Source organism: Danio aesculapii, chromosome 12, assembly GCF_903798145.1.
Source record: "Danio aesculapii chromosome 12, fDanAes4.1, whole genome shotgun sequence".
NCBI classification, from domain to species: Eukaryota; Metazoa; Chordata; class Actinopteri; order Cypriniformes; family Danionidae; genus Danio; species Danio aesculapii.
This window is the reverse complement of record NC_079446.1, coordinates 50,952,305-50,978,583: the sequence shown is the minus strand read 5'-3', so window position 1 is coordinate 50,978,583 and position 26,279 is coordinate 50,952,305. Positions and strand designations below refer to the sequence as shown.

The window sequence follows — 26,279 nt, the reverse complement described above, 5'->3', positions numbered from 1 at the left end:
GTGATTATATTGGAAGTCAATAAGTCAAAACAGCCACTAACATAACCAAAGAGGTTCAATCTCTGTGTGCTGATCTCTGACCTTTCTGTCCGGCGAGGTTCAGATGAACAGAAGTCACGGTTTTTCCTCCGAGAGATTTTCTCCTGCGCACCAGCATGTTAATAACACCACCGCCACCACTGAACACAGCCTTTATGACCTGCTGCCGGTCCTTATTGGCCAGATCCACATCATTGATCTTCAACAGCCAATCATTGACTCTGAGGAGAGAGAAAAATCGCTGTGAGAAACACACACACACACACACACGCGCACACACGATTGCTGTCTACTGTAGGAGACACGTCACTGCGTTTACTCACCTTAACCTGCCCTCTGCAATACTTCCTTTGTCCACTTTACTCACAAATATCCCATAATCCCCAGGGAGATACGGGTCACTCACGCCCTCCGAGATATCAAAACCCAAAGTGCTCAAATCCATGTTGTCCTGTGTGAAATAACAGAGTGTGCTGGGTCAATTAAAATGATATAATATATAAAAATATACAAAATTGTACAAAATATAATGATATAAAGGGGCGGCATGGTGGCTCAGTGATTAGCACTTTGGCCTCACAGCCAGAAGGTCGCTGGTTTGAGTCCTGGCTGGGTCAGTTGGTGTCTCTGTGTGGAGTTTGCATGTTCTCCCTGTGTTGGCGTGGGTTTCCTCCGGGTGCTCCAGTTTCCCCCACAGTCCAAACACATGCGGAAGTGTGTTCGTGTATGTGTGAATGAGTGTGCATGGGTGTTTCCCAGTACTGGGTTGTGGCTGGAAGGGTATCTGCTGTGTAAAACATATGCTGAATAAGTTGGCGGTTCATTCCGCGGTGGTGACCCCTGGAAAAAGTTTGGGACTAAGCTGAATGAAAATAAATGATTGAATGAAATACTATAATATATACATTATAATTACTTTTTATAATATAATTGTAAGTTTTCATTTAAATATATAATTATTTTTTTCCTCCAGATATTAATATATTGATTTAATAGTTGAGCTCAACAAGATTATTTCTTTACTTGTTTAATTCACTTCAATTCAATAATTTTGTGTAACAATATTAAATGTAACACTTTTTTGAGGACAATATTTCTACATTTATTTAGTTTGTTTTATATCTAATATTTATATTGTATTTTTATTGTCAGATGCACGTGTAAAAATACACATATATTTGCTGCATTCCAATTCACATACCTATCACATACCTATAATCCTAAATTGTATACTATATTGGATTCTACTATTTCTGGTTGAAATGTGAAGTGTAGAAATATCTAAATGTTTATATTACCCACAGTACATTGCGCGTTGGATTTGAAATCTATTAGAACTACAAACATGGGTAAAAAGTGTAAACAAACTACAAACATGGCTGACACAAGAGACCAACCATTAACTAGAGAGACTAGGGGTTTAAATGACTATTAATTCATCATTTTCCTTTGGATTAGTCTTTATTTCAGAGGTCGCCACAGCGGAATGAACCGCCAACCATTCCAGCATATGTTTTATACAGCGGATGCCCTTCCAGCCGCAACCCTGTGCTGGGAAACACCCATACACACTCATTCACACACACACACCCATACACACACTCATACACTACGGCCAGTTTAGTTGATCAATTCCCCTATAGTGCATGTGTTTGAACTGTGGGGGACACCGGAGGACGAAACTCACGTCAACACAGTGAGAACATGTAAACTCCACACAGAAATACCAACTGACCCAGTTGGGACTTGAACCAGCGAACTTCTTGCTGTGAGGCCACAGTGCTAACCACTGAGCCACCGTGCAGCCTGACTATTAATTAATATCTAGCCAACTGGAATATTTAAATCATGGTTACGTGTTATATCTCATCTGCAACAATAATGTGAACTTTTATCAAGACGTGTTTGGACTTCTGAGTGCAGAGCTATCCAAACACTCGCGAATGGCAGATTAGCCTGCTAATGAATCTACAATAATGTAAGAAATTAAATGGAATATAAATGTGGATGACGCATGGAGATGATTGACAGGGCTCGTAACTAAGCAACAGTCCATTAATAATAATGTAGTTTGTCCCAAAGTTTGCACACTCTTCTGTTACACACTCAAAAGTGTGTACTTTTTCACAAAAACACTTGTACACTTTTGGGACTCAGTATAAGTATGTGAATTGAGATGCATCATGTGACTTTATTAACAGATCTCTCCATACCGTGCTCCTCTGGAACTCCACCGTCTCCGTCTCCCACTCCAGAGAGTCGGTATCGATGGCTGAATCGTGAGAATTGTGCGCCATCAGCTGACGGAATCGCGCCTCTTTCTCCAGCTGCTCGTCCATGCATTCCCTGAAACACAGAGGATTTATTTCTCCACCATTCAGACAGATTTCCTCCTCCATCCTGATCTCTGCACAGATCTGAGATTCTCACTTCAGCTCCTTCAGCTCCCGAACCGCATCGTTTTTCTGTTTCCGCAGGTCGTCCAGGTTTCGCAGAGCATCAGCCAGATCACTGACCGCTCGGTCCCGCTCACGTCGCAGATTATCACACAACGTCCTGACACACACAAACACACACACGATTACATATAGTGCATACAAAATACAATATGCAAACGTACTAAAATCTATTTTAAATGCACAAAAATGACGCACAAATCAAAACTCCTAAGCTGAATCACTTATTTAAATGATCCATTCAAAACGTCTGATTCATTTACAAACAACCCAAAAGACTTTTTATGAATGGATTATCACTGAATCACTGACTCAAATGAATCAATCAAAAAGTTTGATTCATTTAAATGATGCACAAATGCAAATCAAAAACAATTAAATTATATTAATGTCAGATCACACATGTTAAAAATATATGATTTATTCTCATTATTATTCACCGTATGCTCTCCCTCTCAGCCACGATCTTGTCTCTCTCCTGGAAGGCCCAGTCTCTCCTGCATTTGGCCACCTCCCCCTCCTGCAGCGCCTCCTGCAGCTCCTCCTGCACTGCCTCACACTGCTTCCGCAACACCTCCAGCTCCTTACTGACCCGCTCCATGTCCAGTGCCGCACTGTCCTGCTTCTGCAGAGGTGGAAAAACATTATTATTAATAAGATCCTTAGGGCATAGTTAAGACCAGATGTTTTTTTATTTCTATGTTTTTCTATATAGTGACCTTGAATTTTGGGGGCAGTTAATTCATGGGTCACTTTGCTCACAACTGATTGGTGGAACTTTGATTTGTGATCTATAAACCTGAACATATCCTGAACATAACCAAAACATAACAAGTGCATATCCTGGACATAACCAGAGTATATGAAGAACATAACCCGAATATATCCTGAACATAACCAGAGTATAACCAGAGCATATCCTGAACATAACCTGAACATAACCAAAGCATATCAAGAACATAACCCGAATATATCCTGAACATAACCAGAGTATAACCAGAGCATATCCTGAACATAACCTGAGAGATCCGGAACATAGTCAGAATATAACCTGAACATAACCAAAGCATATCCTGAACAGAACCAGAGCACATCCTGAACATAACCAGAACATCATCTGAAATATGCTGAACATAACCAGAGCATATCCTGAACATAACCAGAGCATATCCTGAACATAACCAGAACATATTCTGAACATAACCAGAACATCAACTGAAATATGCTGAACATAACCAGAGCATATCCTGAACATAACCAGAACATATTCTGAACATAACCAGAACATCAACTGAAATATGCTGAACATAACCAGAGTATATCCAGAACATAACCAGATCATATCATGAACATAACCAGAGCATAACCTGAACATAACCAGAGCATAACCTGAACATAACCAGAACATATCCTGAACATAACCAGAACATCAACTGAAACATGCTGAACATAACCAGAGTATATCCAGAACATAACCAGATCATATCATGAACATAATCAGAGCATAACCTGGACATAACCAAAGGATATCCTGAACACAACCTGAAATATCCTGAACATAACCAGAATATAATCTAAACATAACCAGAGCATATCCTGAACATAATCAGAGCACAACCTCAAATAACCAGAAATATTGAACATAAAAAACCCAGGATTAGTCCAAACTAATGTGAACCCTAACCAGCTAATCCAGCTTCGTGGTACAGGCTGTTTACCTGTCTGGCCTGGTAATACTCTCTCAATAGCTGATCTCTCTGTATAATAGCCTCTGTCCGCTCTTTACGGGCCACGTCTCGCTCCTCTCGCACCATCTCGATGTCTTTGCAGGCCTGGCTCAGTTCTTTCTGGGTCTCGGCTTTATCCTGCACCTCATGACAGTATTTCTCTAGCAGCTCATTCTTCTCTCGAATTGCACGATCGCGGTCCAGAAGAGCAGAGTTTAGCTCCTGCACACAAAACAACCAGAAAACGGTAAATCCAGGATATTCTGCATGACAAAAAAAGGAGGCTTGAGTTTTATTCATCTGTTTAAGATCATAATTAATTCAAGCATTTGATTAACAGTGCCTGACTTATGTTAATGCTATATACACTCACTGGCCACTTTATTAGGTACAGCTGTCCAACAACTCAATGCAAATGTCTAATCAGCCAATCAAATGGCAGCAGCTCAATGCATTTAGGCCTATAGACATGGTCAAGAGGATCTGCTGCAGGTCAAAGCGAGCATCAGAATGGGGAAGAAAGGGGATTTAAGTGACGCTGTACGTGGCATGGTTGTTGGTGCCAGACAGGCTGCTCTGAGTATTTCAGAAACTGCTGATCTACTGGGATTTTCACGCACAACCATCTCTAGGGTTTACAGAGAATGGTCCGACAAAGAGGAAATATCCAGTGAGCGGCAGTTCTGTGGGCGCAAATGCCTTGTTGATGCCAGAGGTCAGAGGAGAACGGCCAGACTGGTTCCAGCTGATAGAAAGGCAACAGTAACTCAAATAAGCACTCGTTACAACCGAGGTCTGCAGAAGAGCATCTCTGAACACACAACACGTCCAACCTTGAGGCGGATGGGCTACAGCAGCAGAAGACCACACCGGGTGCCGCTCCTGTCAGCTAAGAACAGGAAACTGAGGCTACAATTCACACAGGCTCACCAAAACTGGACAATAGAAGATTGGAGAAACGTTGCCTGGTCTGATGAGTCTCCATTTCTGCTGCCACATTCGGATGCTCGGCTCACAATTTGGCCTCAACAACATGAAAGCATGGATCCATCCTGCCTTGTATCAGTGGTTCAGGCTGGTGGTGGTGGTGTAATGGTGTGGGGGAGATTTTCTTGGCACACTTTGGGTCCATTAGTACCAATTCAGCAGAGTCAACACCACGGCCTACCTGAGTATTGTTGCTGACCATGTCCATCCCTTTATGAGCACAGTGTCTCCATCTTCTGATGGCTACTTCCAGCAGGATAACGCACCATGTCATAAAGCACCAATCATCTCAGACTGGTTTCTTGAACATGACAATGAGTTCACTGTACTCAAATGGCCTCCACAGTCACCAGAGCTCAATCCAGTAGAGCACCTTTGGGATGTGGTGGAACGGGAGATTGGCATCATGGATGTGCAGCCGACAAATCTGCAGCGACTGCGTGATGCTATCATGTCAATATGGAGCAAAATCTCTGAGGAATATTTCCAGTAGCTTGTTGAATCTCTGTCATGAAGGATTAAGGCAGTTAAAGTGGCGGGTGAGTGTATGTTGTTGTTGTTTATTTTAAGTTTTATGCTAGCAATTTCAGCGATATGGATATGATAATTGCAGTAAAAAACGTAAACAACTTAATATGTCTGGGAAAAATATAAAATAAAATTAATAAACATAATAATAAGTAGTGGAAGGTTTTTTGTTGCAATATATTGTTTGCATTTAAATGTATTATCTTTCTATTCCTGAAGATGTTTGGTGACCAAACTCTTATTTTAATAAATAAAACTGTTTCCTTAAATGCACCAAAATATATTTTCTCTATATTTCTCTATATTCTCTATATTGTGCAAATGTATTCCCGTGAGTGTGTATTGTGTGTTTGACCTGTCTGAGCGCCTCCATCTCCTCGCCGGCGACTCTCCTCTCGCTGGAGGTGTTTTTGAGCTTGTGTTCTGCCGCCTCTAGGCCGCTCTGCAGTTTCTCCAGCTCTTTAATGACCTGATCTCTCTCGCTCATGATCAGCCGGTACTCGCTCAGCACAGAGTCCCGCTCCTCCTTCAGCTTCTCTGCGTCCTTCACCGCCTTCAGCTGCAGGGTTTTACAGCGCGTGTTCTCCATCTGCAGACGCTCCGTTTCTCTCAGCAGATCCTCGTTCTGGACCGACAGCTTATTCAGCTCCTGCTGGACACTCTCAAACCTGCAGAACAACACATGAGGAGCTCGATTAAATTTAATGTTGTATAGCGCTTTTCAGAATAATTAGTGTTTTAAAGCAGCTTTACAAAAGGTGCACATTTAACATTGCATTACAATAAATTCAGAAAAGTGAAGGTTATTACAGGTTATCCCTATTGGTTACAAATAACCTTAATTAATTAACTAGTAACATGCTCGATGAAGTTACAGGGATAGTTCACCCAAAAATAAACATTTCCACAATAGGTTGCTTTCACATGACGTCACTGAGACTCAGATGGAGGGCAGAAAGTGGTTCTTCTACATAGGAGTCGCTATCAGAACATCTGAATGTTTGTTTTATGCTGTTTATAATCGGCCAAAATGAGCTTTTATAGACTTCCAAAAGTTTTTGCTCATAAAGAGGGGAAAGTTCAAGAAACTGGCTGAAAAATGAAAGAAAAGGTGACATGTAATAAACATTCATTCAATACATCCATGTTTTTGAAAACAGCTCGTTTGACAGCACCAATAGAGATTATATACAGGCCTAGCTATGTGTATTATATGTTAATGTGTTATATAAAAATCAATAACAAACACCAGCACATATACAAAATCCAGAAGAACATGAATAACATGCTCTGCCATGTAATCGCTGCAATGAAATCTCAGTCTTATTTTGCAATGACTATATAATGAAATATTTAGCAAGTCTTTACTGCCGTTTTGGTGGAATAAACAACTGTAAGGTGAACATTGAGATGCACAGCAGCAGTGAATGTTTGGTGATGGTAAGTTCATCAACAGAACAAAACAGAAATGCAACCCTTGTGACAAAACTAATTTATACTCCTCTCTGTCTTTATAAAGAATTCTGTCGTATTGAGTTGTCATGATGAGCAAATGACCTTAATGAAAGTTATTATAAGCATGCAAAAAATGTCAGTCACATTCATAACATATGTCATGTCATGATTATAAAGGTTTCATGACTGTCTTATGATCACCCCTTCAAGTAGTGTTAGCTGTTTTTTAGTTTTGCTTTGGTACCAAGTGTATATTTTAACTGGTATTTTCACTGAATACTGAAATTATAGTACTGTAACAACCCTAAATCAAAAAAAAACCCTAATAGTGGAGCTATATATTAAACAGATCCACCAATAGGAAAAAAAAATCTAAAGTATGCATGTGAAGATGTGCTGCTGACCTGTGCATGGACCCGCTGTACTGCTGCTGGAAGTGCAGCGCTGCATCTCTCTGCTTCTGCAGCCGCCGCTTCTCCTCCTCCAGCTGCTCCAACCGGCTCTTGTCTGCATTGTGCAGCGCCGTCTGCTCATTATAGCGCTTCCGCAGAGCCTCGTACTCCTTCTTCAGAGCCTCCAGCTTATTTAAAGCGCTGTCGTAGAGTTTATTCAGCAGGTCGGAGGAGCCGTTTTCCCTCATCACCTGCAGGAGAAATCACAGAAACAACAGCTCAAATCGACCAGGGGTGTGTTTCTGAAAGCCATAATTAGCCAACAAAGGTCGCAAATTTCATCGTTACAAACAAAGTTTGTTGATTTGGCGTTTCTCAAAACCATCGTACCAACGAACATTCACAAACTATATATTCTAGAGTTCCTGGTTGTGTTATATTCTCAGTTATCCTCCCTAAATAAAATAAAATAAATATATAAACAAACAAGATCCCACTTAATAATAATAAAAAATGCAATAATAATAATAAAAAATGTAATAATAATAATAATAATAATAATAAATGTAATAATAATAATAATAATAATAAAGTAATAATAAAAAGTAATAATAATAATAATAATAAATGTAATAATAATAATATTAAGTTTAATAATAATAATAATAATAATAATAATAATAATAATAATAACAACAACAATACATTTAATAATAATAATAATAATAATAATAACAATAAATGTAATAATAATAATAAATGTAATAATAATAACAACAATAATAATATTAAGTTTGATAATAATAATAATAACAATAATAAATGTAATAATAATAAGTTTAATAATAATAAATGTAATAATTATTATTACTATATTAGGTTTAATAATAATAATAATAATAACAACAACAACAACAACAACAACAACAATAATAAATATAATAATAATAATAATAATTTAATAATAATATTAATTATTTTATATATATATATATATATATATATATATATATATATATATATATATATATATATATATATAAATAAATTATTTATTTATTTATTTATTTTTTTTATTATTATTAGTATGATTTTTTCTTAATAGCCTACTGTAAATAACAACCATTAACGATTTAAATGATCTATATATAAGATTAAAATCCGTGTTAGCGAAGTGATTTTGATTAAGAATAGACTATGTAATGTCCTCAATAATATTAGCAAAAAGAAACACAGGCCCTGTATGTGTCGTTTACATATATTTCAGGTAATATGGAAAGCGAGTCCATGTGTTTACTAACACTAATATTGGATTATATTTTAAATGCCTGTGCTTGTAAAACAATATAATTTACACAAAGAAATGATGCGGTTCTTCTGTAAAGAAGTAGTTCCTCCACCCTGTTTAGAGCATCATTATGGGCGTTTTATGTTATAACTAACACTCATCACTACATCGTTCTTTTCCCAAAGCATGCATCATACTATGATAGTTCAGCCGTGAGTTATGTCGCTGTTTGTGAAATGCACCCCTGATCAATTCATATAAATAACACACTTAATCGATTAGAATAATCCTCTTAGTTTATTGAAGGGATCGGATTTATATCTTCCAATCCGTCTCAGCATGGATCAACGTTTATCCTTTCCTCATCATCCTGTTTCTCATTATTTTTATTAATGATGATTATTGAATAATGAATAAAGTTAACACATTGCTTGATATAAGAATGTTATCTCTTTATTACTTTTTTCAGGATAGAGACCTCGAGTGAAACTGAAGGGCTGAGGACAGGAAGCAACGGTTTCTAGTGTTATTTCTATTAATACTATAATAAAATATTTCTAGTTAATACTTCTGAAGTGTATTCTTCTAAAATGATTCTACTTTTTAGCTGCGTGAAACATATGCTGGATGAGTTGACGGTTCGTTCTGCTGTGGCAACCCCTGATTAATAGAGGGACTAAGCCAAAAAGGAAAATGAATGAATGAATGAATGTATTTGAGAATTATTTTGTTCCTGTTATTAAAATGTGGAGGTTCTGTTTGTTTTATGCATCATCTGTATTTTGAAGCCATACTTTGTTTTATTTAACAGCAAGGACCGCAATGGAAACGAGTAAAGGGCTTTATTGTGTTTTTATCCTGGACATTTTTTATTTATTGTATTTTTATATTTACGTATTTTTGTCCAGCTCGTCTAAAATCTGTCAAAAAAAGTCAATTCAATTCAATCAAAGTGTTTCATTCATCAAGTCTGATTATAATAAATACAATTAACTCATGTTTAGCATTTGAGGATGCTGGAGATACTCACACACACACTACTGGGCTTATTAACCCCTAAGTGATTTCTGCATAGTAGGAGCCCTTTAAGGCCTGTTTTGCTCTTGACACACACTGAGATGTGCAGCAGAGCCTCTATTATTATCTGATTATGGGTTAATAATGTTAATATGATGTGTGACGATGATGACCTGCTGCTGCTGCATGCGCAGGTCCTGCAGCTCGCGCTGGTCACTGTCGTGTGTGTGCCTCAGCTCGTCGCATGTCTGCTGCATGTGTGTGTGTTGCTGCAGGAGCTGTGTGTATTTCTGCTTCACCGCCTCAGTCTCGTCCCGCAGCTGAGTCTGCTCGCCAACCACACGCGCATGAAGAGTGCTGAAACACACACACACACACACATAAATACACACTATTATTCAGAAATCACACACAGGTTTCACTGATTGTAATCTGCATCTCTCTCTCTCTTGCGCACGCGCACACACACACACACACACACACACACACAGACACACACTCAAACACACTGCTGACACAGACAGACAGACAAACACACACACACACACACACACACACACACACACACACACACGCACGCACGCACGCACGCACGCACGCACGCACGCACGCACGCACGCACGCACGCACGCACGCACGCACACACACACACGCACACACACACACACACACACACACACACACACACACACACACACAGAGACACATGGACTCACTCACACACACTCACTGGTAGTAATCGGCGTCTCTGGCGGCCTCTTCACATCTCTTCAGTGTTTTGTTGTGCTGGTTCTGCAGACTCTGCAGGTCCGTCATGGCCTTCATGCACTGCAGCTTCATGTGTTCATAATCATGACCCGGCTTCACACTCGGCCTAAAAGACACACACACACACACACACACACACACACACAATCTCAACACACACATTCAGGGTTTCTGCAGACTTCACCAAGTCAAACTGAAGAGCCTTTAAAGCCCATTATGGAAAACATTTCAGCCTTAAACAGGTTTAAAAAAAAACAGGCTTAAAATGAAGTTTCTGAAACGCAAGACTCTTTAGGAGCCCACGGACAACCTGCTCATAAAACCATCAGCTCTGATTTATTCAGACAGGTCTGTGGGCATTCAGGGAGAGATTCACAAAAACTGCAAAAAGCCTGTGAAATATTAATGAAGGTAAAGATTGTTTATTTCTGTGCTGAAATGTGCCGCCACAGCTACGATTACTACACCACAATGACAATACGCTATTATTTACATGCTTTTACTCTAGTTTATTTCATTCATTCATTCATACATTTTTCTTCAGCTAAAGCCTGGTTTATACTTCTGCGTCGAGTGATCGGCGTGACCTATGGCGCATACAATGTGTGTAGTCGTGCATTTATACTCCTGCTGCTGTTTCTGTTCCTCTGCAATACCACTTCAGAAACACTAGCTGGTTTATGTAAATAAGAGCCCTCTGCGGACCTGCACCCAGGCTTTTAATTATTATTATTTAATTATTATTATTATTATTAGCCTATTATTATTATTATTATTATTATTAGCCTATTATTATTATTATTATTATTATTATTAGCCTATTATTATTATTATTATTATTAGCCGATTATTATTATTATTATTATTATTATTAGCCTATTATTATTATTATTATTATTATTATTATTAGCCTATTATTATTATTATTATTATTAGCCGATTATTATTATTATTATTAGCCTTTTATTATTATTATTATTATTATTATTAGCCGATTATTATTATTATAAGCCTTTTATTATTATTAATATTATTATTATTATTATTAGCCTTTTATTATTATTATTATTATTATTATTATTATTAATAATATATAAAGGCAATATATAATTATTATTATTATTAATAATAATAATAATAATATATAAAGGCAATATATATATATATATATATATATATATATATATATATATATATATATATATATATATATATATATATATATATATATATATATATATATATATATATATATATATATATATATATATATATATATATATATATATATATATATATATATATATATATATATATATAGGCACCGCCTACATGTGTAAAATGATTTTTATAGTCGTTTATCCATTTTTCTACCCTAAATTAAAAAACAAAAATTGAGTCAAAATCGCATTTTTTTGTGAGTAAACGAAAAACGGCCGTGTTTTTGTTTGAAAACGGATATGGAATGGACGGAAGATACCCTGATTTTACACAGCACTAATAATGTGAGAGCATGTTTTTCACCAAGAAAAGAAGTAAAAACAACTAACCTCCATTGCAGTATACAGATATTTGTCAAACTAATTTTAGATGATGTTAATAGTTTGTTAAACTAGTAATAGTAGGTAAAACTACTTTGATTGTAAAGCTGTGATCACACTGCACTCTTGGCTCCATAGACTTGCATGCGAATGCGGCAGACCAGAAACGTGACGCATGTTTTGCATTTCACTGCGTTCGAAAGTTTAAGCTTGGTGAATTCTTACCTGCAAAATCACATCAGGTGGTTGGGTTAGACCAGTAGAAGATAACTTAAAATAAGACACTTAAAATATGGAGCAATCGCTCACTTTTATTAACGTCTAATCAGATTGTTTAATACCACCCCTTTTCTCAGCACCGTACAACAGAATTTTGTTAGCACAAGTTCTAGTGTGACCGCAGCTTAAGTCGCTTTTGACAAAAGTGTCAGCTAAATGACAATGTTATTTACGTGACTTTTCCAAAACCTTGTGGGTTTTTCTGTTTTTTCAAAACATTTTCAGGTCTGGAAAATGCCATCTCAATATTCCATAACTCTTCCAGGTTTTCCATGACTGTATAAACCCTGCATACCATTTTATTTCATTCATTCATTCATTCATTCATTCATTTTCCTTCGACTTAGTCCTTATTTTAAAGGTCGCCACAGCGGAATGAACCGCCAACTATTTTAGCATAAGTTTTATGCAGCAGATGCCCATCCAGCTGCAACTCAGTACTGGGAAACACCCATACACACGCATTCAAACACACACCCATACACTACGGCCAACTAAATTGATCAATTCCCCTATAGCGCATGTGTTTGGACTGTGGGGGAAACCGGAGCACCCGGAGGAAACCCACACCAACACGGGGAGAACATGCAAACTCAACACAGAAACACCAACTGACCCAGCCGGGACTCAAACCAGAGACCTTCCTGCTGTGAGGCAACAGTACTAACCACTGAGCCACCGTGTCACATGGTCATTCTAGAAGTTAAAGAGTTCTGGTAGTTTCGGTGTTGAAGTGTGATATACAGAACACTAAGAAATTAGTAAAGGCGGGGCAAACACTTTTCACACCCCTGTATGTGACTGTGTGAAGGGTACACTAGGTGTTCCGCATGCACTGGACTCAGAAGTGTGAATGTGTGTGTGTGTGTGTGTGTGTGTGTGTGTGTGTGTGTGTGTGTGTGTGTGCTCACCGTCTGGCGTCTGCGGCTGCAGTGTTTTCATCAAAGGTGCTGCCGGGTAAAGAGAGCGCCAGGCGGATGCGCAGGTCGTCTCGCTCGCGGGTCACCTGTCTGAGCTGAGACAGCAGCGGCTCCAGCTTCTCACTCAACACCTGCTTCTCCAGGTGTGCAGGAGGAGAGGATGCTGAAACACACACCCACACACACACACAACACACATGAACAATCAAACGCAAACAAACAAAAGAATGCGGACACACAAATGAATGCGCACACACACAGGAACGCACACATATATATGCATGCATGTGTGCAACAAATGCACTTACACGCACAAACGAAAACACACACCCACCACGCACAACCACACACACATACACACACACACACACACACAGATGAATCAGTCAAAAACAGCACAGTTCACCATGCACATTCAAATCAGGTCAAAATTATAATATCACAATTTAAGTCTCTTCATATCATAACAATATCACAATCGTGTGTACAAGTTGCTTAAATTATTTAACTAATAATTTCATCCTTATATTTGTGTGTTATTATTTTTCTATTACTCAAGAGGTGATTTAATTGCTTGACTTAATAATACTTAATCCATATTAAATCTCAGCTCACAGACAATATACAGTACATTAAACTCCTCATTCATTCATTTTCTTTCAGTTTAGTCCCTTACTTATCAGGGGTCGCCACAGTGTAATGAACCACCAACTATTCCGGCATATGTTTTATCTATTTGAAAGAATATAACCATTATATAGTAACACTGTTTTGTTTAAATGCATTGTCTATATTCAGTGAGAAATGGAGATTTATATTGTATGGATATAAAATGAATATATTCATATGTTAGATTTTTCTCAATAAAGGTTAGATAAGGTTGCTAAGCGTCTACTTTTAGAGTGAGAGAGTTCACTCTGGAGTTCATACAGATGTTATGAATAAACAATGAGTTTATCTGGGGCACTGACGCGCCGTCTCATCCTCACACCGCAGAAAACAACAAGTCTGAGTTCAGGAAACAACACAAAGGGTTTGAAATTAAATGTAGAATTAATTATAATATTCATAATATTTTAACTGTACATGTTAAATGGTTTACCTTTTTTAAGAAAATCAAGTCTATTAGTTAAAGTTATTAATCAAATTTCTCCTCTGGAAAAATGCTATTTTCTTCTAAATATTTACACTACCTGACAGAAGTCTTGTGGCCTATCCAGGTTTTAGGAACACAAATAATAACTGGACTTCTAGTTGATGATCTGGTATCAGAAGTGTCTTATATGAAAGGTAAAGGCCTCTAGATGAGGCTTATTTGAGCACAATATAATCTGATCATGTCTTGATGTTGACTGATTTGATTAGGACAGTAAGGTCTGACTCTGCTTAGACTAAAGTCTGCTCACTGAACCTTCAATAATGTCCAGTATAGAATATGTGCTCATGCTGCAGTGGAAACAGAATGAATATTGTGTCTGACTCCATCATGAGCTTGGAGGACTGCATCCATACATCTCTGACATGACTCAAATCACTGATTAATAAAGTCATCTGGAATGGTGAAGAAAGCCTTCTTGCAGGACTCCCAGAGTTCATCAAGAGTCTTTGTGTTCATCTTCAACGCCTCCTCCTTCATCTTACCCCAGACGTGCTCAATAATGTTCATGTCTGGTGACTGGGCTGGCCGATCCTGGAGCAGTTTGACCTCCTCTGCTTTCAGGAGCTTTGATGTGGAGGCTGAAGTATGAGGAGCGCTATCCTGCTGGAGAATTGTCCCTCTCCTGTGGTTTGTAATGTAATGGGCAGCACAAATGTCTTGATACCTCAGGCTGTTGATGTTGATCATCCACTCTGCAGATCTCTCGCACGCCCCCATACTGAATATAACCCCAAACCATGATTTCTCCTTCACCAAACTTGACTGATTTCTGTGAGAATCTTGGCTCCATGCTGGTTCCAGTAGGTCTTCTGCAGTATTAGTGATGATTGAGCAGATCAACAGATGATTCAGCAGAGAAATCCACCTTCTGACACTTTATGATCAACTAGAAGTCCAGTTATTATGTGCTGCTCTTACAACTGAGATCCACCACAAGACTTGTGTCAGGTAGTGTATAATTATTACAGCCTATAAAAGATGCAAATAAACTGAGTGACAGAACTCACCGACGCTGCTCAGAGAACTGCTGCTCTCAGAGTCTGACGGCATCGCAGACAAAACACTGCAGGAGGAGCCTGGACAAAACAAACAAATAATCAAACACCAAAACACACACACACACACACACACACTCCGTCATCAGTGAGCATGTAATCTGAGAACATTCAGTACATGAATACAAGCATTAAAGAAACATACAAACACAGGTGAATCAGGTTTCTGTGTGTGTGTGTGTGCGTGTGTGTGTGTGTGTGTGCGCGCGTGTGTGTAAGAGAGACAATGAATGACGCCCTGGGCAGAATATTTACTACTGAGACACACCTGTGAGAACACCTGTGTGCACATCTATACTCAAATATAGACATGCGAGTGTGTGAGAAAGTGTTTGTGTGTGACTGACTTGAGTGTGTGTGTGTGTGTGTCACTCAGTCACACACACACACACACACACGCTCACTCCCTCTCATTCATGTAAACGCACACACACACACACACACAAACGCACACACACACACACACACACACACTCATGCATACACACTCGCTCACTCATGCGCGCACACACACATACAAACTCATGCAAATACACACACACACTGGATCGCTCACACATGCAAACGCACACACACACACACTCACTAATACAGACACTCACACACACACACACACACTTGCTCACTCATGCGTGCGCACGCACGCACACACACACGCAAATACACACACTTGCTCGCTCATGTAAACACACACACTTACTTAAACATGCAAGCGCGCACGCACGCACACACGCACGCACGCACACGCACACACGTATTCACTATATTGCAAACACACTTGCGCACCCATACACACTCATGCAAATACACACACTTGCACGCTCATTTTTGCAAACACACACACTCATTTACACATGCAAACACGCAAGCACACACACACATTCACTAATGTAAACACATCCGCTCACACATGCAAACACACACTCACTAACATATGCAAACACACACGCTCACTCATGCCAAGACACACACTCACACACTCGTTCACTCATGCAAACACACACATTCATGTAAACAAACACACACTCACACAAGCAAACACACACACACACGCGCACACACACGCTTACTCATGCAAACACACACACTCGCTCACTTGTGCAAACACACACACACACAGACACACACTCATGCAAACACACACACACACTCGCTCACTCATGCAAACACACACACACACACACACACATGCAAACACACACTTGCTCACTTGTGCAAACACACACACACACAAACACACGTGCAAACACCACAAACTCACTTGCAAACACACACACGCACACACACTTGCTCACTTATGCAAACACACACACACACACACACACACACACACACACACACACACACACACTTGCTTACTCATGCAAACACACACACATATACACTCAATGTGATGTGTGTCTCTGTCTGTGTGCACAGCTGTCTGTGTGTGCATGTGTGTCTCTATCTGTGTGCGTTTGTGTGTCTCTGTCTGGCATTTAAACAGAGCATGAAGCTTGGCAAAGTGCAGACCATAAACTGGACTAGTCTTTAATTCTCTTACGGACACACACACACACACACACACACACACACACACACACACACACACACACACAGCTGTGAACTGGACAACGGAAACTTGGATCTGACAGAGTGCGGCGCTGGATCTGTTGAGCCTCTCAGTGTGTGCCATATGGCATGCTGGGTAAAATCTGTGTGTCCTTCATTACAGTCAGCCCTGTGAAACTGAACCGTCCGTATGAGCAGCTCTAAACTCAGCCTCCATTACAGCTCGTCTCCAGCAGGACCGCATTAACAGACACCTTTAACTGTTGTGCTCGACATTACCTCTGCTTTCATACAAAGAAGTGAAATAGAGTCATGCACAAAACTGTAACAACACGTCAATCATCAGTTAATAAAGCAGCGTCTCCATCAGTGCTGCACAGGACAGCATCACCTCCTCACCTCCTGCTGCTCCTGCACAGAGATCACTGAGAGAAGTGGAGTAAGGCATTCTTCACTGTGGTGTTTGTTCTCCTCTAATAAATGAGCTGCGCCTCAGAAGACCAAACATAATGAACGCGGTGGCTTTAGGAGGCATGAGACGGGAGCGCAGACAGATGCTCAAGACAATGCTGGAGGGAATAGTAATAGACATGGTTTCTGCAGATATCATAATGTCAAATTTAAGACTTAAGACCTTTTTAAGACCATTAAAGACCTATATCGCAATATCAAAAACACACATACACATGAAGATGAAAATGCAAAATCACTAAACTATTGTTAAGATAAATGTATTCTAATTGAACAGTCCTGAAGACCGGTTAGCTGCACCATTGAACTACAGAAAAAACAAACAAACAAACATCTTAAGGCTGATTTATACTTTCGCCAGGCGCCGCATCACGCACCTCTCAAAACTGACGAGGCATTTGTACTTGATGCGTTCGCCATTCGCCACTTTTTCCGCGGGACGCGTGAATAGGCAGAGTGATCTGTGTTCTTATAATGGCGTCGGTAAAAAAAGGGGCACAACCAACAGGAACCAGCCAACAGTATCTGAGGTGTTCGCTATTATTACTAAGTACAAGTGTGAAAGATTGAAGCAGTCTCCTGACCCGCTGACCGCCTGGACCTGCGGTCACGAGCGCATGACAGTGTGTGTGCGTCTGTGTCTGTGTGTGAATGTGTGTGTGTGTTCACGTGATGTGCGTTTTCAGCGGTAGTGAGGAAGAAGGGCTGCTCAGAAATGCAAAACGCCAGTGTGGATCGTTGTCGTTCTAAAATGGCATTTAACTCACTGGAAATCCAAAATACTTCCACACCGGCGACTTCATTGAAAGAGGAGAGGGTTTAAGTTCTGTCGACAGGTCTCCTGCGTCTGCAGTTCAACAAGCACTTCAACAAGCGTGTTTTTTTTCCGCTTGGCAAGCCAAGCTGATGTGGCATGGGTGCGTGGCAGCATCGACGATTCCATTTTTTGATTCGATAATCGAAATTGAGCATGAATTTCAATCGATTTCGATTTAAAATCAAAACCATGACACCCTTATGACCGACTGACTGACTGACAGGTGCGTGATGCATGAGGTCAGCAAACACAACGTATAGCTGTTTCACTTTACTTCAGGACGCATTAATGCCACTCTGTAGGTCTATTGGAGACATTCATAAATATTCCTAGCAAATCTACTAAATGTTGGAGACATACTCGTTACATAAACGCACAAAATCACACTTCAGCAGCGTTTATTTGAGATCGCACAAGAGCGCACAATGCCATAGCACTTCAGGGTGTCCAGAGTTCGAATCCCGGCTCGAGGACATTTCCCGACCCTACCCTCTCTCTCTCTCTCCCCCACTCCGCTTCCTGTCTGACTACTGTCCTATCTAATAAAGGCAAAAAGGGCAAAAAAATTATTAAAAAAAAAAAAGAAAAAATGAACTTCTTGAGCTGATTATAATAACGTGTGCGTGATTATTGAAGTGCTTCTGACATCCCATCCTTTCCAAAGCGGACAAATGCGAGAGTGAACCCGACAAAAAGCAGCAAATGATTTATTCAGGAACCTAAAACATGAACACACTGTCATGTTTAACTATTATCATCAGCTTCTGGACTATTCTGAACTGGGAATGAAGGAATTACTCTCTAACAGAAGCTTCAGAGGTGCTGCTGAAGATAACAGACGCAGATGAGAGCTCTGCTCTGACTGTGGGCTATACAGTATGCTGTGTGTTGTTTTTTTTAACCGAAATAAGGACTAAATGTCTGCTGTGTGTAGTATATTTGTAACATATCGGGGACTCTAAGGGTCTATGTGTGTTCATATACGCTCATTTATTTTATGTAACTGCAGAAGTTACAGTAGGCTATTTCGCATTGATCTGCAGTTATAATCAGATCATGTTGATGAAAGGTTAGTAATGAACATTTGTACAGTGTTTATGTGTGTAAATCATCTGTTTTGTGAGAAGTGCTTCTCATATGATATGTGAACGACCCGTACAGCTTTACTGTAGACATTTCCTCGAGGACCATTGGTACCCTTTTGGCAATGAAAACGAAAGCCTGATAAAGGCGACCCGTACCGTACTGTACCACTAAGTGGAAACGGGTCATTAGTGATCAGAACCAGCATAGGCTGTGAATAACAGATAATAAAATTGTAAATAACCTTCAGTTTGTTGCACAGAGCGATCGTTTGGGAGTCACGTGGGAAGTCTGATTTGCATGAATGTTTTTGTTTTAAAGAGTGACGGCAGTCATAACATGAGCTGCATTCGGCATTGAAAGTGAAACCAGCATGCACATTTCAATGATCATATCATATTTTAGAGATACGATTACGACAAGCGTTTGATATGTTTTTTCTTTCATAGCGAAACACGAGTGCTGTGCATGAGAATAAATGTTTAACAGTGTCAGTAGAACTACTCTAGCCAATATAATGTTGAATATAATGCAGGAGGGAATCTGATGATGACCAATGTCTGATTTTACCAGTAGAAAAACGGTCTAATAATGTTGTCAAGGACAGATTGCAAGCATAAACCTCAAAAGTACTAATTCAACTTTAGAATTATCAATATTCTGATGTCATCACTATACTGTGAATTAACAAACAGGACATGTTTAAAGTCTGTTCAAGTCCTCCATTCAAAGTCTATTCAAAACGGAGCATTTAACCAACAGTAGAGCTACACAGGCCTAATATTATTACTGTTGTTTTATCATATGTTTAAGAATAACAATAATAATAGCCGACTCATATTAACATTTATTTCACATCTATATTTATTTACATCTTCCTTTTAAGCTTTAAAATTGTGATTCTCATTTTAGTCAGAATCGTGCAGCTCTACCCTCAAACACAGATTTATACCTGATCAGCTTCTGGCAGAAACTACAGCACTGAAGCGCAGATACTGATGAAGCGCAGGCACACACTTTACCCACTAAAGCCGTTTACTGCAGAGGTTATGCACAGTTATTATTATCAGATGATAGTTTAACCTAAGTTGTGTGCATAACTTTCTTACGTGCATTTTTAAAATGAACGCACATCTTTTTCATGCAATAATCCAAAATGCACGCAAGTAAGTGGATCTAAACAAAGCTTGTGTTCTTCCATCATGTTGGCGGTCAGCTGACCTGCTCTGGACTCAATCAGGAGCCTATATTTTAACTGAAGCCCCACTGAAAACAGCCCAGAGCAACGGGACACATGAGCGAGAGAGGAAGTGTTCAGACGAGGTGATCAACCAAGCTAAAAAAAAAGCCAACAACAGACCCCCAGCGAGCTTTATATCGACGTCTAACACACATCTGTAACGCTCCATTTCACTCTAAATGACTCTTTCTTTCGGTCAGATAACATTACTCACATGTGTTTCTGTGTCATCCAATCAGATTCCTGGAACAAGGCTTTCTAGGTAATGTTATTTGATCCGGCTTTAAGCTGCATTATTTTATAGACGGCAGCTATTCCTGGCTTACGGCTCAATCCCTGCACGTCTGAGCAGGGTTTTTGGCCATCTTGGAAACATCTGTAATAGATTTACTGTACGGCGCTTCACTGAGACATTTACACAAGTCTACTAGCCATGTCTTCTGTGAGGAGACACTGCAGGATTTATCTGAGCACACAAAGACAAAACACACACACACACACACGTTGTTAAATGGGTTAAATGTCTGCTCTTTGCCTGGATGACAACAAACTAATCTATAGTTTGACTAGTAAAACTACACAAAATAGGTCAAATAGCAGTGTTTGTGTGCTGTTTTACCAGTGTTTGTGCAGTTTTGCCCATGTTTGTGTAGTTTTGCCAGTTTGTGTGTAGTTTTGCCCATGTTTGTGTAGTTTACCTATGTTTGTGTGTAGTTTTGCCCATGTTTGTGTGCTGTTTTACCAGTTGTTTATGTGTAGTTTTGCCAGTTTGTGTTTAGTTTTGCCCATGTTTGTGTGCTGTTTTACCAGTGTTTATGTGTAGTTTTGCCAGTTTGTGTTTAGTTTTGCCCATGTTTGTGAAGTTTTGCCAATGTTTGTGTAGTTTTACATATGTGTGTGTGTAGTTTTGCCCATTTCTATTCTGTTTTACCTGTGTTTGTGTGTAGTTTGGCCCATGTTTGTGTAGTTTTGCCAGTTTGTGTGTAGTTTTACCCATGTTTGTGTAGTATTACCTATGTTTGTGTGTAGTTTTGCCTATGTTTGTGTAGTTTTACCTATGTTTGTGTGTAGTTTTGCCCATGTTTGTGTAGTTTTATCTATGTTTGCGTGTAGTTTTGTCTACGTTTATTCTCTTTTACCTGTGTTTATGTGTAGTTTTGCCCATGTTTAGGTAGTTTTGCGCATGTTTGTGTAGTTTTACCTATGTTTGTGTGTACTTATGTCTATGTTTATTCTCTTTTACCAGTGTTTGTGTGTAGTTTTGCCCATGTTTGTGTAGTTTTGCCAGTTTGTGTGTAGTTTTGCCCATGTTTGTGTAGTTTTATCTATGTTTGCGTGTAGTTTTGTCTACGTTTATTCTCTTTTACCCGTGTTTATGTGTAGTTTTGCCCATGTTTATGTAGTTTTGCGCATGTTTGTGTAGTTTTACCTATGTTTGTGTGTACTTATGTTTATGTTTATTCTCTTTTACCAGTGTTTGTGTGTAGTTTTGCCCATGTTTGTGTAGTTTTGCCAGTTTGTGTGTAGTTTTGCCCATGTTTGTGTAGTTTTATCTATGTTTGCGTGTAGTTTTGTCTACGTTTATTCTCTTTTACCTGTGTTTATGTGTAGTTTTGCCCATGTTTATGTAGTTTTGCGCATGTTTGTGTAGTTTTACCTATGTTTGTGTGTACTTATGTCTATGTTTATTCTCTTTTACCAGTGTTTGTGTGTAGTTTTGCCCATGTTTGTGTAGTTTTGCCAGTTTGTGTGTAGTTTTGCCCATGTTTGTGTAGTTTTATCTATGTTTGCGTGTAGTTTTGTCTACGTTTATTCTCTTTTACCTGTGTTTATGTGTAGTTTTGCCCATGTTTATGTAGTTTTGCCAATTTGTGTGTAGTTTTGCCAGTTTTTGTGTACGTTTGCCCATGTTTGTGTGTAGTTTTGTCTATGTTTGAGTGTAGTTTTGTCTATGTTTATTCTGTTTTACCTGTGTTGTGTGTAGTTTTACCCATAATTGTGCTTTTTTACTTGTATATCTGTGTAGTTTTGCTCATGTTTGTGTAGTTTTACCCATGTCTCTGTGTCGTTTTTTTATTTTTTGTTGCAGTTTTCCTGGTGTTAGTGTAGCTTTATCCATGTTTGTGCTATTTGTTCCATCTCTCTGTAGTTCTCCCCTGTGTTTGTGTGTAGTTTTACCCATTTAATGCTGTTTTACCAGTGTTTGCACTATTTTACTCAAATGTAGTTTTACCTGCCTTTCTGTAATTTTACTTATGTTTGCATAGCTTTAGCCATGTTTATGCTGTTTTACTCATTATTCTACATAGTTTTACCACAATTTATGCTATTTTACCCAACTCTCTGTGTAGTTTTAGTCACATCTGTGTAGTTTTACCCATGTTTATGCTGTTTTGCCGATGTTCGACGTAGCTTTACCAGTATTTGTGCTATTTTACCTGTTTCATGTTGTTTAACCCATGATTGTGCTTAATTTGACCAGTGTTTGCATTATGTTACTCAGGTCTTTAAGTAGTTTTACTCATGTCACTGTAGTTTTAATCATGTTTATGTAGTTTTATCCATGTTTATGCTGTTTTAAAAGTGATTGTGCTTATTTTTACCAGCGTTTGCACTACTTTACTCTGTAGTTTCTCAAGTTTGTGCTGTTTTACTCGACTCTCTGTGAAGTTTTATTCACGTTTGTGTAGTTTTATCCATGTTTAAGCTGTTTTACCACTATTTCTGCTATTTTACTCGACTCTCCGTGAAGTTTTATCTGTGTTTATACAGTTTAACCCATGACTACGCTTAGTTTAACCAGTGTTTGTGCTATGTACTGTAACTCGGGTCTCTGTGTAGTTTGCCCAGTGTTTGCACTATTTTACTCATGTCTCTGTAGTTTTCCTGTGGTTGTGATTAATTTTACCAGTGTTTGCGCTACTTTACTCGACTCTCTGTGTAGTTTTCCCCGTGTTTGTGTAATTTTCCCCGTGTGTGTGTTGTGTTACCCGTGTTGTGCTGCTGGTTGTCCCCCGGCTGTGTTTTCTCCAGAGCCCAGCAGAGCTCCTGAAAGCGGTGTTGGTTCTGGTCCTGGTCCTCCAGCAGGGTCTGTATCAGCCGCCGGATCTTCTCCCGCCCGCCGCCGCCGCTCCGCCGGATCTCCGCGCGCTCGGCCGGGCTCAGACACCCGCGCTCGGCCAGCAGCTCCAGCAGCCGCTCCACATCTGTGCCGGACTCCGGGAACTTCTGCTGCCACTGCTCCAGCAGCTCTCTGTGCTTGGCCTCCATCGCTAAACATCCACAAGAAGCGAAAAGTTTCTGAAGGAGTCCAAGTGAAAGAAACAAGTAGCCATATTTAGGACTTCAGGACACTCCAACGGTTTTCTCCTCCTCCTTCTTCTTCTTCTTCTGTAGAGTCTCACATCTTTGTCAGCTCTTTTTGTTCGACTGTTTTAACTGCACTATGACGGCGCTCGTAACTTTACCTCGCGTTCGAACATCTTTGATTAACTATAAAGTTTTGACAGTTTATTGGTGATGTAAAATCCGTAACTCCACCGATCTGAGGCGCGGCGGAGCTCCGCCATGACTCCACAACTCCGCAGCTGCTCTCATCTGCCAATCAACAGCCAGGAGTGGGAGGGGGAATGATGAGGGCGGGGCTTTGTGCTGCCAATCAAACCGGTTTAACCAGAGGGCAACGAGACGGGGCGGTGCAGCTACGTGCCACTCAAACCAATTAAAAGGGAGGGGATCCACACGGAGGCGGGACTTCATATCAGACACACCTAGGCGTTCACTGGCGATTATTGATTTACAGACGAGTACAAAGTCAGATTCTTCTCGTTTGTTTATATGATTTAGCGGTAATTGTCAGCGTGTGCGTGATGATGTCATCTCCTAATATCTCTTAATGTTGACTTCAAAATAAAAACATCTAAATAAAGTGTTTTTTGTGATGTCAAATGTGTCATAAATTCTCATAAAAAATCATACATTATAAATGTTATGTACTATTAAAACATATAGAACTTAGACATTTTAAAAAGTATTTAAATAGGGTAAATATATACAAAAAAGTGCATGTAAATTCTATAATGTTGATCTCAAAACCATATATCTACTAATAATTCATTCATTCATTTTCTTTTTGGCTTAGTCCCTTTATTTATCAGGAGTCACCACAGTGGAATGAACCGCTAACTTATCCAGCACATCTTTTACATAGCGTTTGCCCTTCCAGCCGCAACCCAACACTGGGGAGCACACACTCATACACTACGGCCAGTTTAGTTGATCAGTTCCCCTATAGCGCATGTGTTTGGACTGTGGGGGAAACCAGAGCACCCGGAGGAAACCCACACCAACACAGGGAGAACATGCAAACTCCACATCTTTACTGGTTTTGAATCAGTCATGTTATTTAGAGTTTAATTTGGCTCTTGTTTAATCAATAAAGTCCACAAAGCACAGGATAAGTTGGTGTTCATCAGTTTATGTTTGATTTTCCTCTTATTTTGTGTCATACTTCACTCAAAGGTCTTGTATATTCAGCTGATCTCTCTGAAAACATGCTGTTAAACATGAATATGTGTTTCTGTAAATGAGGTTATAGTTGTACTTTATACACATGTTCATTAAACCATTTAATTATATTTTATTAGTAGGGCCAGACAGAATCTGCCGACATATCTGAGAAGAATTTTGTAAAAAATCTACAGATTTATGTGGAATTATTTTGGGAGTATCATAACTAAACACGGAGTTTAGTCGGCTTAGTCCCTTTATTAATCTGAGGTCGCCACAGCGGAATGAACCGCCAACTTATCCAGCATTTGTTTTACTTAGCGGAAGCCCTTTCAGCTGCAACCCATCAATGGGAAACACCTATACACACCCATTCACACACACACTCATACACTACGGCCAGTTTAGTTGATCAATTCCCCTATAGCGCATGTGTTTGGACTGTGGGGGAAACTGGAGCACCCAGAGGAAACCCACACCAACACGGGGAGAACATGCAAACTCCACACAGAAACACACACTAACCCAGACGAGGCTCGAACCAGAGACCTTCTTTCTGTGAGGCGATCGTACTACCCACTGCACCACAATGACGCCTGAGTATCATAACTAAAAACTTAATAAATGAAATTAAAAGTATTATCTTTTTAACTGTTATTTAATGTTTACAATGCATATCCAATTAGATATACTTTACTTAGTAAACAAAGCAAGTCTCTCATATAATATCTCTATATTGTAATTAAATAAAACGAACACTTTCATATTAGTCAATATTATTACTGAAATGAATAAAAAAACTGAATAAATATACATTTGCACACATGTACACAAGTAAATAAACAGACTCAATGACTCAGTGTGGGTCTAGTTATTAGATATTTGTGTATTAGATGTTTGTGTTGCTGATTTCCTGTCATTTCCTGTATGGTGGTGTCATTAAGGAAATGTGAGAAAGGGATTTTGCAAAAGAAAAGACTAACAGGACACAGAACAT

At 39.2% G+C, this 26,279-nt stretch overlaps 1 protein-coding gene across 2 annotated transcripts in view; it reads right to left on the bottom strand.

Annotated features, from left to right (window-relative positions):
* Positions 1-24,366, bottom strand: part of LOC130238973 (disks large homolog 5-like) — a 48,635-nt gene extending 24,269 nt beyond the window's left edge. Inside the window, exons 1-13 of one of the 2 annotated variants that reach the window (XM_056470094.1) lie at positions 23,764-24,366; positions 15,564-15,632; positions 13,389-13,560; positions 10,620-10,763; positions 10,063-10,246; positions 7,597-7,835; positions 6,093-6,405; positions 4,214-4,444; positions 2,936-3,120; positions 2,470-2,595; positions 2,253-2,385; positions 363-490; positions 82-260 (exon numbers count right to left, since the gene is read on the bottom strand). In XM_056470094.1, the coding sequence (XP_056326069.1) occupies positions 82-260; positions 363-490; positions 2,253-2,385; positions 2,470-2,595; positions 2,936-3,120; positions 4,214-4,444; positions 6,093-6,405; positions 7,597-7,835; positions 10,063-10,246; positions 10,620-10,763; positions 13,389-13,560; positions 15,564-15,632; positions 23,764-24,043 (2,383 nt within the window). In that variant the 5' untranslated portion in view covers positions 24,044-24,366. The remainder of the gene's footprint in view (positions 1-81; positions 261-362; positions 491-2,252; positions 2,386-2,469; positions 2,596-2,935; positions 3,121-4,213; positions 4,445-6,092; positions 6,406-7,596; positions 7,836-10,062; positions 10,247-10,619; positions 10,764-13,388; positions 13,561-15,563; positions 15,633-23,763) is intronic. The other variant, XM_056470095.1, reaches the window with a different exon arrangement.
* Positions 24,367-26,279: the final 1,913 nt, after the last annotated feature.